This window comes from Diadema antillarum, unplaced genomic scaffold (genome assembly GCF_040938485.1).
Source record: "Diadema antillarum isolate AM-2024a unplaced genomic scaffold, OU_Dant_1.0 scf00000049, whole genome shotgun sequence".
NCBI lineage: Eukaryota > Metazoa > Echinodermata > Echinoidea > Diadematoida > Diadematidae > Diadema > Diadema antillarum.
The window spans coordinates 113,674-129,108 of record NW_027270938.1 but is presented as its reverse complement, the minus strand read 5'-3'; the positions used below and the strand labels follow the sequence as shown (position 1 = coordinate 129,108).

Below are 15,435 nucleotides of genomic sequence, written 5' to 3'. Positions count from 1 at the left end.
GTTTGGATGAAATATGGAATTTGAAAAAAAGCAACCTTCATTTTGGACGACATACTTTTGACCTCAACCTTGCGTCTGGATAAAAGGCTACTGCTTCTCAACGTTGGCACACACATGTTCCGAACAGTGCATACGAGTAATGCAATGCAGTCACGGGTACGGAGATACGTTCTCCCACGTACCACGACGCAGTAGCCTTTGAAAGCCCGAGCCCTGCCCACATCACACCGTGTCGTGACCAGTCAACACTGCACTGTTACAGTACTGTAAATTTGTTATTGTAATACTTTTCTTGAGCGATCAAGATGGTGTTAGATTTGGAACTCTTCCGTGTGGACAAAGGTGGTGATCCCGAAAAGATCAAGGAAGGCCAGGCTAAACGCTTCAAAGACGTCACACTTGTCGACAAAGTCGTGGAAGCTGACACACAATGGAGAAAATGTGAGTTGAGCTCAGTACAAGTACAGTACATGTACTGGGCATTGTGTTGCTGTATTTAATCGTGTTGAAAACTGCACTGAGTAGGCCGGCTACGCTGGCAGTGGCTAATAATATTAAAATGACACGTAGGGTGAATACCAGCCACTTTTATTCTCAAGAGCTCATGAACGAATCATGTCTGGTCGAATTTATTCTTATTAACAGCTACAAAAGATTAGAGTCCCTTTTGAAATACTACTTATATTATGCATGAGTGATGACAATAATTAGGCCCTAATGTAAGTTTAATCAGTTATGAATTAATGACAAAATGTTTGCAGAGCTCACAGTCAATCTGCACTTGCAAACTTGGCAAGACTTCCATATCAGTTTGGGAAACCCACTCACAAGGGGGGCCCCTCCTTATAAGTAACCCGTCCCCCTTATAAGTACCCAGGTAACATGCCCATATGGGTTGCATATGGGCCCAATATGGGTTTGAATATGGGTCCCACATGGGTATGCCCATATGGGACCCCTAGGATTTTGCACCCAAGATTTACATGGGACCCATATGGGCGATCCCAGATGGCCCATATGAGTTCCCGCTGGGGCCCATGTGGGTAATGTATGTGGTAAATATGTGGGCACTATGAGGGTTTTCCCATATGGGCTTTAGCTGGGAAATCATCATGGGTCCCACATGGGTATGCCCATATGGGGCCCCTAGGATTTTGCACCCAAGATTTACATGGGACCCATATGGGCAATCCCAAATGACACATATGGGTTCCTTGTGGGACCCATCTGGGCAACGTATGTGGTAAATATGTGGGCACTGTGTGGGTTATCCCATATGGGCTTTGTGTGGGGTTTCATCATGGGTCCCACATGGGTTCGCCCATATGGGGCCCCTAGGATTTTGCACCCAAGATTTACATGGGACCCATATGGGCGATCCCAAATGACACATATGGGTTCCTTGTGGGACCCATCTGGGCAACGTATGTGGTAAATATGTGGGCACCATGTGGGTTATCCTATATGGGCTTTTGGTGGGGTTTCATCATGGGTCCCACATGGGTATGCCCATATGGGGCCCCTAGTATTTTGCACCCTAGATTTACATGGGACCCATATGGGCAATCCAAAATGACCCATATGGGTTCCCAATGTGACCCATCTTGGTAATGTATGTGGTAAATATGTGGGCACCATGTGGGTTCCCCATATGGGCTTTTGATGGGGTTTCACCATGGGTCCCACATGGGTATGCATATATGGGGCCCCTAGGAATTTGCACCCAAGATTTACATGGGACCCATATGGGGGATCCAAGATGTTACATATAGGTACACCGTGGGTCCCATCTGGGTAATTTGGCTAACATTTTTGCAAACGGTGAGTTTACCATATCGTGTCTTTAACCTATGGAACAGGCCTACCTCATTATGATTAACCACAGCTTGCCCAGCGGCAATGGCAGGAGACACTGGCACGTTGAGTTGATGGAAAACTGACACCAAACCTCTGTTATGGGCAGTCCACTTATTGTGTAGATTTTGTGTTTATTTCTTCGATGAACAGCCCTAGTAAGGTGGCACATCTTCGAAATCTACCTAAATACCATGTAAACATACTGTAAATACACTGTACATCCACCACCACCAATGACCTACACATAGAGAAGTATTATTCCCCTCAATTCACTCTTGAATGTATGTAGTCAATAGATCAAGTATCTTATTCTCAAAGTGAATATACAAGTACAGTGTATTTGTGCATTGTTCTAATTGAAAACTGTTGACCTGTGTCCCTCAGCTGGATATAGGCATTCATATAATATTACTTGATAAACAAGCGTAAAAGCTATAAATGGTGAGATCTTTTTAACAGCTTCTGTAAGGGGAAAATACCCAAACTAAACATGTTGATTGAGTGAATGCAGCAATATGAAAAGAACAGTTCAGTAAGGTTTGAAGAAAATTGCACAATTCTGTCAAAAATTATGCACTTTTGAAATTTTGGTGTTGCTATCTAATTCTCCCTGAACCTGTGCTGCAAACCGCCTCTGTTTTTGTCCATCCTGCTATTTTATTCCACTGTTCTGATTTCTTATAAAATATTGTGTAGACCTTAAAATGTGTGCTGCGTGAAGTCTTGCTGTGTTTTTCCATCTTCTCTCTTCGCCAGATCTGCAAGGACAGAGGAAGAAATATATTCACGAAATTACAATCTTCATATAGAATGTGTTACACATGTTATTCATCAGAAATATTGCTAGATTCAATTATTGAGAGATACAAAATCAGTCCAAGGATAAATATAGTTGTTATACATGCAGAGCAAAGGAAATTACAATTACGAATTAGGATAAACGACTTAGAACATTGCATAATAAGTTACTGCTTGAGGGTGAGTAGAAAGATATCAAGTTACACCTCATCTCATTACGTAGGATTTTTTTTTTGAATGAATCTTTTAATTCATTTGATTGTAAAACAAACCCAGGAAGATCAAAGGACAAGTTTTGATTATCCATGAAATGGTAAATGACAATTAAGATTTAGGAGAAGCTATAATTTGAGTAAATTTTGAGTATAATTTGATTAAGTGAACAGAAAGACAGACACAGACAAAGGAATATGTGTATACATAAAAAAAGATTGCGAGTGGTCAATAAATATTTTGGACAAACGATATGAAGTTAAACCTACAATTAATTGCTATTTACTCGATATTGACTACCAGTAGGGCCTTTTGAAATTAAATCTATTTAAGCTCATAATCTGGTATGATTTATAAACCTATATATGACTTATTTCTTAGAAAGGATTTGAGATAACAATACACTATAGATAGCCTTTAAACCCCCCAAACTATCTTACAATTGTACTTCTATCATAAGAGGGAATGCATTATGGTTATCAATTACCTCTTTAGAGAAGGAGTAATACAACTTAAACAACATAAATATATTTATAGTAGATAGAAAAAAAATATGCCAACTAGAGCTATGATGACACAAATATCAGTAGGCCTATACTTGTTTTCATATATTTCCAAATGCCACTGCTATACTGATTACTATACTGTGAAACGTATATACTGTGTTTAAAGTGTTACGTACACGTTATACACATCTCTGATAATACAGGAGCATGGAAATCGCAGTTAGGCTTCACTCAGATCTCCTCCTAAATACATTTTATGCATGTCACAGTAAAACTAACTGCAGTATTTCTGAAGCTAAGCCTCTTTCTCACACGCTTAGTATTTGGTAACTGCAAAATACTTGTGCTTTCCAGTTAAAATTGTCAGGACATACAGTCAATCTAATAATAGAGCCAAGCTAAATATGCATATGTCTTCCACTCATTTGAGAATTGGTGTTTTCTTATGGAATCAGGGAGGTGAGTCTCCCTGCAGTGGAATGTGACCTTTGTGACTTTATTATAACCCAAACAACTGACCACAGCCTTCTGCAGAGATGCTGTGGAGTTGGGGAGTTGAATGACCTTGCCAGCTCCTCATACTAAGTACCGTACGGTGTGGGTGTGTTTAGATGGTTCAGGATTGAATACTACACAGCTGTACTACCACTACTGTGTGGGACGTGTTCATACCAATGCATTACACAGTACTGCGCATAAACCTATTCTCCACTTGGGCTTTCGTGGTGAACCCGAAAATAGCGAGTCTAGTTTTTTAATGTTTCCATTATAATACATGTATGTAAAAACGTAATTTCTGATTTGATATCATCATAATGTATACTTTACTTTAAACTATGAGTGAACTGCAATTGCAATCACTGAGTGCTTTCAGCAGCTCCCTTTGTTTCAATACAGCTCACAGCTAGTGTTTTCCCTCATTGCAATTATTTGTAAAATTTCGTATGCGTAAATGCTTTCTCAAATACTGTTACTGCATTTTTTTTTAAATGAAGCTCAATGGTATGAAGTATTGAAATGAAAATGCAATAATGCTAAACAGGTTGAGCGGTATACAGCATTGATTTCTATACACAGAGTACGAGATTAAACCCCAACTCAAATCTATAAAGCAATATTGACATAAGAATTAAACAAAATCATATAACACAGCAGGCATATAACCTTAGAATACACCTCTCTATCAACATGACTTGTGTATAATTCTATGGATGATCCATTGAGGCAACATGCTCACATACCATCCCAACTTACATATTTGTTATATTGCCTATATAGCTTGCCGACTTGGGATTAGCTTTTTCAATAACTCGCAATCAACATCTTTACCTGAAATACAACATGCTGACAAAAATAAGTTTATTTACTTACCTAAAATGAGGCGAAGACAGATGATCATCAAGCTCTGACTGTACTGAAGGAGATCAATCAGTCCTAATGCCAATGCATATACTGCACTGCATAACGGGCATGAACCAGACCCTCTTTTCAAATTCTGGGTCAGTTCCATTTTTAGGTAGGGGTGTGTTATGATGAGCAGGTGGGTTAACCCAGTTCATTCCCATGTAAATCCCATATGGGCATTTGCATATCTTACCCAGATGGTTCTACCCAGGTTGACCCCATATGAAACCCATATAAGCATTTACATCTATTCCCCAGGTGGGTTTGCCCAGGTCATTCCCATATGATACCCAAATAGATATGCTCATCTCTTACCCAGATGGGTTTGCCCAGTTCATTCCAGTATGGTACCCACATCATCTCCTACCCAAATGGGTTTGCCCAGTTCATTCCAATATTTTACACACATAAATATGTTCATCTCATGCCCCTATGGGTTTGCCCAGTTCATTCCCATAACGTACCCAAATAGATATGTCCATCTCTAACCCAGATGGGTTTACCAAGTTCATTCCCATATGGCACCCACATAGATATGTTCATCTCTTACCCAGATTGGTTGCCCAGTTCATTCCAATAATATGGTATACCCTCATAGATATGTTAATCTATTACCCAGATGGCTTTGCCCAGTTCTTTCCCAAATGGTATAGCCCAAAAGATTATGTTCAGCTCTTACTCAAATGGGTTTGCCCAGTTCATTCCAACATGGTATACCACATAAATATGTTTATCTCCTACCCGGATTTGTGCTCAGTTCATTCCCATATGGTACCCACTTAATTATGTTCATCTCTTTCCCAGATGGGTTGCCCAGTTCATTCTAATATGGTACCTACATAGATATGTTCATCTATTACCCAGATGGGTTTGCCTAGTTTTTTTCCCATAAAGTTCCCAAAAAGATATGATCAGCTCTTACCCAGATGGGTTTGCTAACTTCATTCCCATATACCCACATAGATAGGTTCATCCGTCACCCAGATGGGTTTGCCCAGTTCTTTCCCATATGGTACCCACATAGATATGATCAGCTCTTACCCAGATGGGTTTACCCAGTTCATTCTAATATGCTGCCCACAGAGATAATTATGTTCACCTCTAACCCACCTGGGTTTACCCACTTCATATCCATATGAAACCCATATGTATATTGACAGATCTCACACAGATCGGTTTGCCCAGTTGTATCCCATATGGTATGCATATGGGCATTTGTATATCTCATCCATATGGGTTTGCTCATTCCATGCCCATATGGAGCCCATACGGGCATAGGCCTATAGGCTACATGTATTACACGGGTGGGTTAACCCATTTACTTCCCATTTGGAGTCCATATGGGCATTTACATGTACTGCCCAGATGGTTTCCCCATTCATTTCCCATGTGAAACCCGTATGGGCATTGACTTATTTTACCCAGATGGGTTTGCCCAGCTCATTCCCATATGAAACCCATATAGATATTTACATATCTCACCCAGATGGGTTTACCCATTTATTTCACATGTGTAACCCATATAGACATTTACTTATTTTACCCAGATGGGTTTCCCCAGCTTATTCCCACATGAAACCCATATAGATATTTACATATCTCACCCAGATGGATTTGCCCATTTATTTCTCACACGAAACCCACATGGACATTCACTTATTTTACCCAGATGGGTATGCCCAGCTCATTCCCATATGAAGCCCATATGGATATTTACATTTATTACCCAGATGGATTCACCCAGTAGATTCCCATATGGTATGCATATGGGCTTTGCATATTCTACCCAGATACCTTTGCCCAATTTATACCCATATGAAACCCATATGGGCATTTACATATCTCACCCAGATGGGTTTACCCATTTTGTTCACATGTGTAACCCATATGGACATTTACTTATTTTACCCAGATGAGTTTGCCCAGCTCATTCCCATATGAAACCCATATGGATATTTACATTTATTACCCAGATGGATTCACCCAGTAGATTCCCATATGGTATGCATATGGGCATTGCATATTTTACCCAGATAGCTTAGCCCATTTTATACCCATATGAAACCCATATGGGTATTTACATATCTCGCCCAGATGGGTTTACCCATTTTGTTCACATGTGTAACCCATATGGACATTTATTATTTCACCCAGATGGGTTTGCCCAGCTCATTCCCATGTGAAACCCATATGGATATTTACATTTATTACCCAGATGGATTCACCCAGTAGATTCCCATATGGTATGCATATGGGCATTGCATATTTTACCCAGATAGCTTTGCCCATTTTATACCCACATGAAACCCATATGGGTATTTACATATCTCGCCCAGATGGGTTTACCCATTTTTTTCGCATGTGTAACCCATATGGGCATTTAACAATCTTACCCAGATGGGTTTGCCCAGTTCATTTCCATTATGATACCCACATGGGCAGTCCCATTTAAAAACCCATATGGGTTATCCCATATGGGTCTGATGCTAAATACATATGGGATTCACCCTAACCCAGATGGCCCACGTGGCCCGGAGTATGCCCATATGGGTCCCATATGGGCATGTTACCTGGGTAACCCCGTCCCCCTTATATAAGTAACCCCCGGGGCACCCCTTATAAGGAGTCTCCACGCTTTTTTGCAATGCAACGCGAAAATGAAAGGACTGCGGCAATTCGCTTGATTATGTCCATAAAGCTTCACAAGTTTCCTAGTTACTCACGAAATTTGAGCAAAATCGGTTTGAGGCATCATATCTAAAATCATGGATTTAAATGCGATGTCAAACGACCCATGCGAATGCTGCAATGCGAGCGATTACTGGCGTGAGTGTCGCCAGGCGCGGCGGCGCGGCAAATGCTTGAGTGCAGACGTGGTGACTGAGTACATGTACTTGTGAAGCTTTATGGACATAATCAAGCGAATTGCCGCAGTCCTTTCATTTTCGCGTTGCATTGCAAAAAAGCGTGGAGACTCCTTATAAGGGGTGCCCCGGGGGTTACTTATAAGGGGGACGGGGTTACTTATAAGGGGGACGGGTTACTTATAAGGAGGGGCCCCCCTTGTGAGTGGGTTTTCCGAACTGATATGTACTTCCCCCCGCTATGCATTTAGGTCTAAGTAACATTTCATGATGAATAAGTTTAGGTGGCTTTGGGATTAGGATTAGAGTTTACTCAGTGTAGGATTAGGGTTAGGGTTAGCCCCGGAGACCCGCCGCTGTGCCGCGGGGTCCTGGCGGCTACCTCGCAGTTTCGTTAAAGTGAGAATCACGAACAACTCCCTATTGCCACATATACGGCAACTTCACAAATAAACCATGACTAAATTTCTATCATAAACACAGTGACAATAAAAAATGAAATATACACTACCCCATTGCCTTGTTTCTTCTCACCAATTTATCTGGAAACTGCAAAATTTTCCACATTTTTTAGGAGTAAGCGGCCTGCCCTAGTGGAGAGCTTTGCTGCTATTTTGAACGTGTATATCTATTTGTACCGGTACATATCTACGCATGCGTGAACAGTGACGTCACCGTTACGGATGCTCAAGGATATGAATAATGCATCATCGCACGATGCATATAAGGTGAAATGAATATGCATCATGTAGCGAGCGATACAGCTGTCAATGGACCGACTGAATGCATGCTGTGCGCATGTGCAAGTGATTGTGAGTTTTAGTGAGCATCGGTGAGCTGAAGATATTTGCCTTATAAGACAGCATTTTCTGCATCATAAGCAGTGAAATACATCAAACAGTCGCTGATGTGAATCATTTAGGTTTAATCGACCCATGTAAGTATTCCTAGTAGTTTTTGTTGAAAAATTAAGGAAATACAGCGCCGGAACGGCACCCGTTTGGTACAACATTAAAATCTCAATGCCAAAACGGCGCAGCCCCAACACTGTACGTTGTACGTTGGGGCTGCTGGTCGCAGTTAGGTTAGGGTTAGAGTTAGGGTAACATTGATCTCGGTGACCTAGGGAATCGAAATGCGAACTTCATAGTTCAGAGGAAGCTCATACATAGTGAGTCAGAGAATGTAGGTGTACAACTGTATAAGTGTCTTTTAGTGAATAGTGGGGGGTACACATGGAACTGGAAGTCTTTCCCAGAATCCCCTCATACAGACATGACAGAGGAGAGCTGTAAATGTCAAAAAACGATTTAAAAACTCCTCCAGACAGACGTAAAGTGAGACAGATTTTTCTGTCTATTGCACTCGGTGATACACAAAATATGTCAAATAGGGTGTACTATAATTCGTTTTCCCGTGTACAGTTGTAACTGTACATATGGGAGGAGGAGTTTTTTAATCATTTTTTGACATTTACGGCTCTCCTTTGTCATGTCTGTATGAGGGGATTCTGTGAAGCCAGACGCAGTGTCCGCGGAGCATATCCCTGACAAGATACTACTACAAAATTCATGTACTAGTACAGTCGTACAGACCGATCGTTTGGTCAGTGAGTACAACTAACCAGCAAGGATGGGCGTACATATAAGAGTAACCCTGGAGTGCCCTTTGTACACAGTTATTCAGTTATAATGTGAGAGTATCATTGGACCCCATTTACAATGGAAACCTTCATTTTGATGTAAACGCAAGAAAATCAAGGCACGGCTCAACAAGGCAGTGTGAACAAAATAATGAAAATGTGGGGCCAAGTATCGCAATGTAGGTGGTGATGGGCCTTGGGCCAGCTGCAGCCAGAGGCTGGCCTGCTACTGTGAACAGGGCCTTAGTTATTATAATTTATTCTTACTCATGTAGTTTCACTTGAGATATTAATTCATTAACTGGCAATCATGTAAGTACTGTAAAACAGGGACCTACTTGTATTTCCCTCATTTGCTATTTGTTTGCACACAAATGTTCTGTGGAAGAACACCCCCCCCCCCCCCTCCCAAAAAAAAAAAATAAATAAATGCATAATTTGAAGTAATCATAACAATAACAAAGTGCTAGTTGTCTCTTTTACTGGGCATCTCTATTGTCCGTACGGTCATACTGTATCTCCTCCTTTATCATTGCTTTGCAGTACGATACCAAGCAGACAACTTAAACAAGATGAAAAACTTATGCAGCAAGTTGATTGGGGAGAAAATGAAGGTAAGCCAGTACCCTATGTGCTATGCCCATATTCTTGAAAGTCAATCAAGATTTTGACATATCTGTTTTTGCATTATTATTATTATTAGACTTCGTCCGTGAAGCTTGGCTATTGTTTGTCAGTGCCAAATTTCAGCTGTGGTCTTAGACTGTGCATTTTTTCTTTGATACCACACAGGGCCTTCTTTCTTCACCAAGTGCAAAATTTATTACATGCAACAAAATAATTCAAAGCAATCAATGACATTGGAACAAAATATCTCAAACTTACAATTTAAATTATATGACCAGTCAAATGTAATTTGTATTCTGCCTTTAAGAATACTGCCTGCCAATATGCTCTTTGCTCTTTTCTCCCAGTGAATGTTCTTTGTAACTACATGGAGTGGTCTTCTTTACAAGATACAACTTGTACAAACCATTAACCGTTGTTGTTAACCACAATATGCCATATTTGTGGACATTGCTCATTTTAAAAGATCATTTATTGCTAGTCTTGTATTTAGATTACTTTTCATACAAAGGGAAATATAATTAATGACAGTATCATTTTGAAAATGAAATGTGTAAAATCAAATCAAAGGTCCATCATGATGCACCAATTGTAGCCTTGATACAAACTGAAACAAATTATGGAGAATGTGTGTGTATTTTGAAGTATGTTAATAGCCATTCACGCTTAATTAAGATGAGTGATAAATACAAAATCTTGTGAGTGCAACAATTACTTTAAGGTCCCATTTGAAAAATTAAAAGGTGAGAGTATTTATTCTGATTGTGATATTTCCTGTAGCCTTCTTGATGTACTCTTTTACTAATCATGCTCAAAACTGGTTTAAAACACAGTGTACCAGGTATGTGTACTACCATTTCATGAGACATTCCAACTTGTATTCACACCTACTTTCATGAAAAAAAAGCAACAAAAATAAAAACTCGTAACTCATAAAATATGTAGTTCTGTGATATTTCAGTGGGCATTTGATTTTTCACCAGGCTATTTCTTGTCAACTAGTGCCTACAAAATGCTGTGTTTTGAAACAAAATGAAGGCATGTATGTACTTTGACCAAAAGATCGGTCTGTATCTGTCCGTCGGGGAATGTTCCGCGGAGACTGCGTCTGGCTTCACGGATCCCCTCCGTATACAGACCGAAGTCAATGCTTGCGGCTCCTGTGTGGAGCAGTCACGCACAGATCAAACGTTACGATAAACCAAATTTCAGACAGCTTTTTTACATTCAAACAAGTTTGACATGACATGAAACATTATGCAGCAATATTTGGGATAAATTTCTCACATTGTGCAATCGAAATACCCACATAAACTCGGTTATAACGCAGAAATTTTATCGATATCGCAACATCGCCGTTCGCGAGCAGTAAGTTGCCATTTTGAATCTGTAAGCCAATCACATGCGAGGTACGTGTTTTAGTAAAATAAGCATGTAGAAACTACCTCGCATGTGATTGGCTAATAGATTCATAGTGTATGTTTCTGCAGTTTGAATGTGACGACGCGACAGGCTGTGTTTTACGTTGAAAATTCTACTAAAATGTTGGATTATTCATTAATCTGGTGAGTGTAATGTATTCTTAAAAAGGTAATTTCACCATACAAGCTTGAATTTGCCGACCTAGGGCCGTGAATGAGACGCAATCGAGAAGGGTGAGGTACCTCACCCAATTTTCCATAGAGACAGTGGTTAAGAACATCCACACAGCAATGGGTACTGATACCTTCCGTCTGTCTACGGAGGACGGCGTTAATGGCAAAATATAAAAGAGTTCTCTGGACAGACGGATCTTTCTGTCTAGTATGTACTGTACCATACCATGACAACTAATCTACTACTCCTGTGGGATAACTTGATATGTCATTACTGAATATATTCATTTATGAAATATATATGTTTAACATGTGATTACAGTGGATATTGAAGCTGTTTGTCTTGCTCTTCATGCTCATATTACAGAAAAAGGAACCAGTTGGTGATGAGAATGAAGCTGTACCAGAAGAAGTTGCAAGCAAGCTTCCTGAGCTCACAAAAGAAATCCTTGAAGCTCATGTGAGTTCAAAGGTCATGGTCTTTATCAGTGATGAGGACAGTAATAGCTTAGGCAGCAATGACAGTCTTGTCTGCTTACATATCAGGCAGCTTAATCGAGAGATAAGGCTTGAATTGTGGGATCCAGACACCTGTGTGTCATTCTGCACAGTTCTTTTGTCACAAAAACCTGTTGCTGAAGTCATGTTGATTGTGGCACAGGGAAGAAATCAGCAAGCTGGTTTATTGATACTTTCAAATACATGGATCATATAACGTTGTGTCTTAGAATTTTGTAGCAAGCTGTTCAGTTTAGCTGCTACTAATAAAATAATTCAATAGCTTGAATCAAGTTGCATGCACTAGTTATTGTTATGTAGGCCAACCTGTTTTCAGTCATTGGAATGCATTTATTTCCACATTGTGGAGTGGAACACTGTGATAAGCTAAACCTTGGTGACTTTGAAAAAGCTTGATGGTGGACAGAAATTAAATTTGTTAAAAGAGGTATACATTGAAAAATATAGCATGTCTTTAAACTTGTCTATTGTGCTTCTGTGTAGAAGTTTGTTTGTTTTGTTTTTGTTTTTGTATTTGTTTTTGTTTGTGTTTTTTACAGTCTATGACTTTCCTTGTTTTGCATTTCATGCAACACCCAAGTGGGATATTTTGTGAAAATTCAGACCATGCTAATGTTGTCTCTGATAACACAATGCAATATACACTGCCTCCAAAGTGAAGAGGTGTAATTAGAAAAAAAGAAAAAAACACTTGATTGTTTACAAGTAAGGTCACTAATAACGCGCCTAAGTACACGATAAATCTTCTTTTGCTCTTGTATATGTATCTTATGAAAGTATGTCAGTTAACATTTTTTGCATCTGGAGCCATGAGTGTGTTGCCAGTGTAGGGAATTCTCTTTTCTCTTTATTCATTTTTGAAAATGCAAATTGCACATCTCCCTCCCTTTCACTGTTCAGTGTTTTAATTTAAATTTCATTGTGTATCTCCTTCTGTTGCCCTGATCATGTCAGACATTGACTGTGGAACAACTGAAGAAGGTGCGACGACTTGTAGACGAATCTATTACAGAATGCGATAACAAGCGTTTGGAATGTGAGGCAAGAAGGAAAGACAGTCTGTGGGAGATTGCCAACCACCTACATGAATCTGTTGCCATCAGCAATGATGAGGTAATTCAAACTTTTGTCCACCATGTACAAAAACATCCTAATTATTTATTGTCTAAGAAATTTACAATGATATGATCAGGTTATGCAAATGTACTGTGAGCTACCAAGAAGTGCTGCTGTAGAACTTTCACTAAGATTGTTGTTGAGGGAGAATGACAATGAGTGCTTTCAATCCCAATTTTCAAAGTATGCCAGAGTTGGCCAGAGCGGACCAGAGTAATCAAGAACATACCTCGAGTTTGAACAAAATGCTCCCAAAGGGAGCTGTGTCAGCTTGAACAGAGCTAGGAAATCAGCCATTGGTAGAACAACCTGTAATGTGGTCCAGAGCATGCCAAGGCAGAAATTACTGTGCCACAAACTGGGACTGCAGGCAACGTGCCAGAGCAAACCTTGCTGCTTTGAGTTTGTATGCTGTTTACATCAATACACTGGTAAAGACTATGCGTAACTGTGAAAAGTAAATGCATACATCTATTAAAAGTTCCCCTCTTTTCGTATGAATGCCCAAAGCTTTTTTGACAATTCATTTGCACATGCGGAATTTTCCTCATACTGTCCTAATACAGGGCTCGACACTAACGGTGGCCCGGTGGCCCGGTGGCCCGGGGCCACCAAAAATGAAAGTTGGGCCACCAAATTTTAAAAAAGGGCAAATTTGGTCGCCCGCCTCGGGCCACCAAAATTTTTTGAAAAGTATGTCAATAAATTTGTAACTTTTTGTGACGGAAATTAGCAGTTAAATTTAAAGGATGGATAAAAAGGACTGAATGAGTGCCTGAGAGTGAGTGTGGCAAGTTTGTTGAAGTTTATTTATGAGTAGATAATTATGTCCAACTTCTAATTCTTACTATCATAAAACTTAAATATTTGACTCATTAAAAAAAAAAAGGACTTTTAATTTTTTTTATTGTTTTTTTTTTTCGGGACACCAAATTTTTCTCTCTGGCCACCAAAAATTTGAAATTTAGGATTTTGGTGGCCCCATCGGGCCACCAAACAAAAAAGTTAGTGTCGAGCCATGCCTAATAGCATGATTAACTGAGACTAAATGCTCCCTTTAAAACCTGTGAAGGCTATTTCAAAGTATGCTTGGCATGGTGTCAATAGGAAGTGCAAGTTATAGCGAAGTCAACTCATCCTTATTGGTTTCATTCTCCCTCAAACATTTGAAGTCTGTATTTCTGATTACATGCACTATCTTCAAAATTAGTGTGTAATGTTCTATTCTAGAAGGGAAAGCGTTTTCAAAGGACTAGCAGTTGCAATTATCGTGTTCAGGCCACACTTACAGGAAAGAATTAATTAAAGGGATGTACAGTTTCAAAATGACTTTACGATGTATATTTCCTCCATGTCTTTCCTAGTGCGGTGTGTCGTATTAGATTCATTGTTCACCATAGTGGGGCGCTGTGGCATAGTGGATAAGACTCCCGACTCCCGAACGAAGGACCGCGAGTTCGAATCCCGCCCAGTGCTTACATCCTTGGACAAGATGTTTTTACCCACAATGTCCCTCTCAACCCAGGTGTATAAATGGGTACCTGGCAACACTAGGGTAATAATAATAGCAGGGCCCTCTGGTAGAGCAGTGGCAACACTGAAGAGGCTACCCTGGGTAAATAAGACCTTATTATCATTATTAGTATTATTATTCCTTTGAACCTCGTCTTGACTATATTTGAGCTGCAGTCCGTGGATAATAGGTGACATATTAACAGGAATCCATTTTAAAAGGTTTTGTATTTAATTTGCATGTGACTGCAGGATGAGAACACAGTGGAGAGAACGTTTGGAGATTGTACCGAGCGCAAGAAGTACTCCCATGTCGACCTCATTCACATGATAGATGGGATTGAGGCTGAGCGGGGGACTGTGGTGGCTGGAAACAGAGGCTACTTCCTCAAGGTAGGCTCAATCTCTCCAGGTAGTGGCCAGCCATGTACCCAGATGAAAAGGGGGACAGTGGCTTATTGACCAACTACAATATGAAATAAAATAACTAGATAGAAATAAAGATTGGCAGCCAGATCATCAGCTACTGAAATATGAAATTTGGTTCAGCTTGACGTTGATTAGGTTGGATACCATGCACACACACACACACACACACACACACACACACACACACACACACACACACACACACACACACACACACACATACACACACAAATGGATGAATAGATGAATGAATGGTATGCCAGTGCACATGAGCAGGAAGTGGTCTTTGTCCCAGAATCATTTAGTCTAGTAATTCAGCTGTGCAATATTTTGGATATATTCTGTTTATCAAA

General features: G+C 40.0%; 1 protein-coding gene across 1 annotated transcript in view; it reads left to right on the top strand.

The window, feature by feature from the left end:
* The first annotated feature begins 265 nt into the window (after positions 1–265).
* Positions 266–15,435, top strand: part of LOC139715514 (serine--tRNA ligase, cytoplasmic-like) — a 31,474-nt gene continuing 16,304 nt past the window's right edge. Inside the window, exons 1-5 of the mRNA XM_071627083.1 lie at positions 266–441; positions 9,828–9,898; positions 11,874–11,966; positions 12,980–13,138; positions 14,906–15,046. Coding sequence (XP_071483184.1) covers positions 306–441; positions 9,828–9,898; positions 11,874–11,966; positions 12,980–13,138; positions 14,906–15,046 — 600 coding nt within the window. The 5' untranslated portion in view covers positions 266–305. The remainder of the gene's footprint in view (positions 442–9,827; positions 9,899–11,873; positions 11,967–12,979; positions 13,139–14,905; positions 15,047–15,435) is intronic.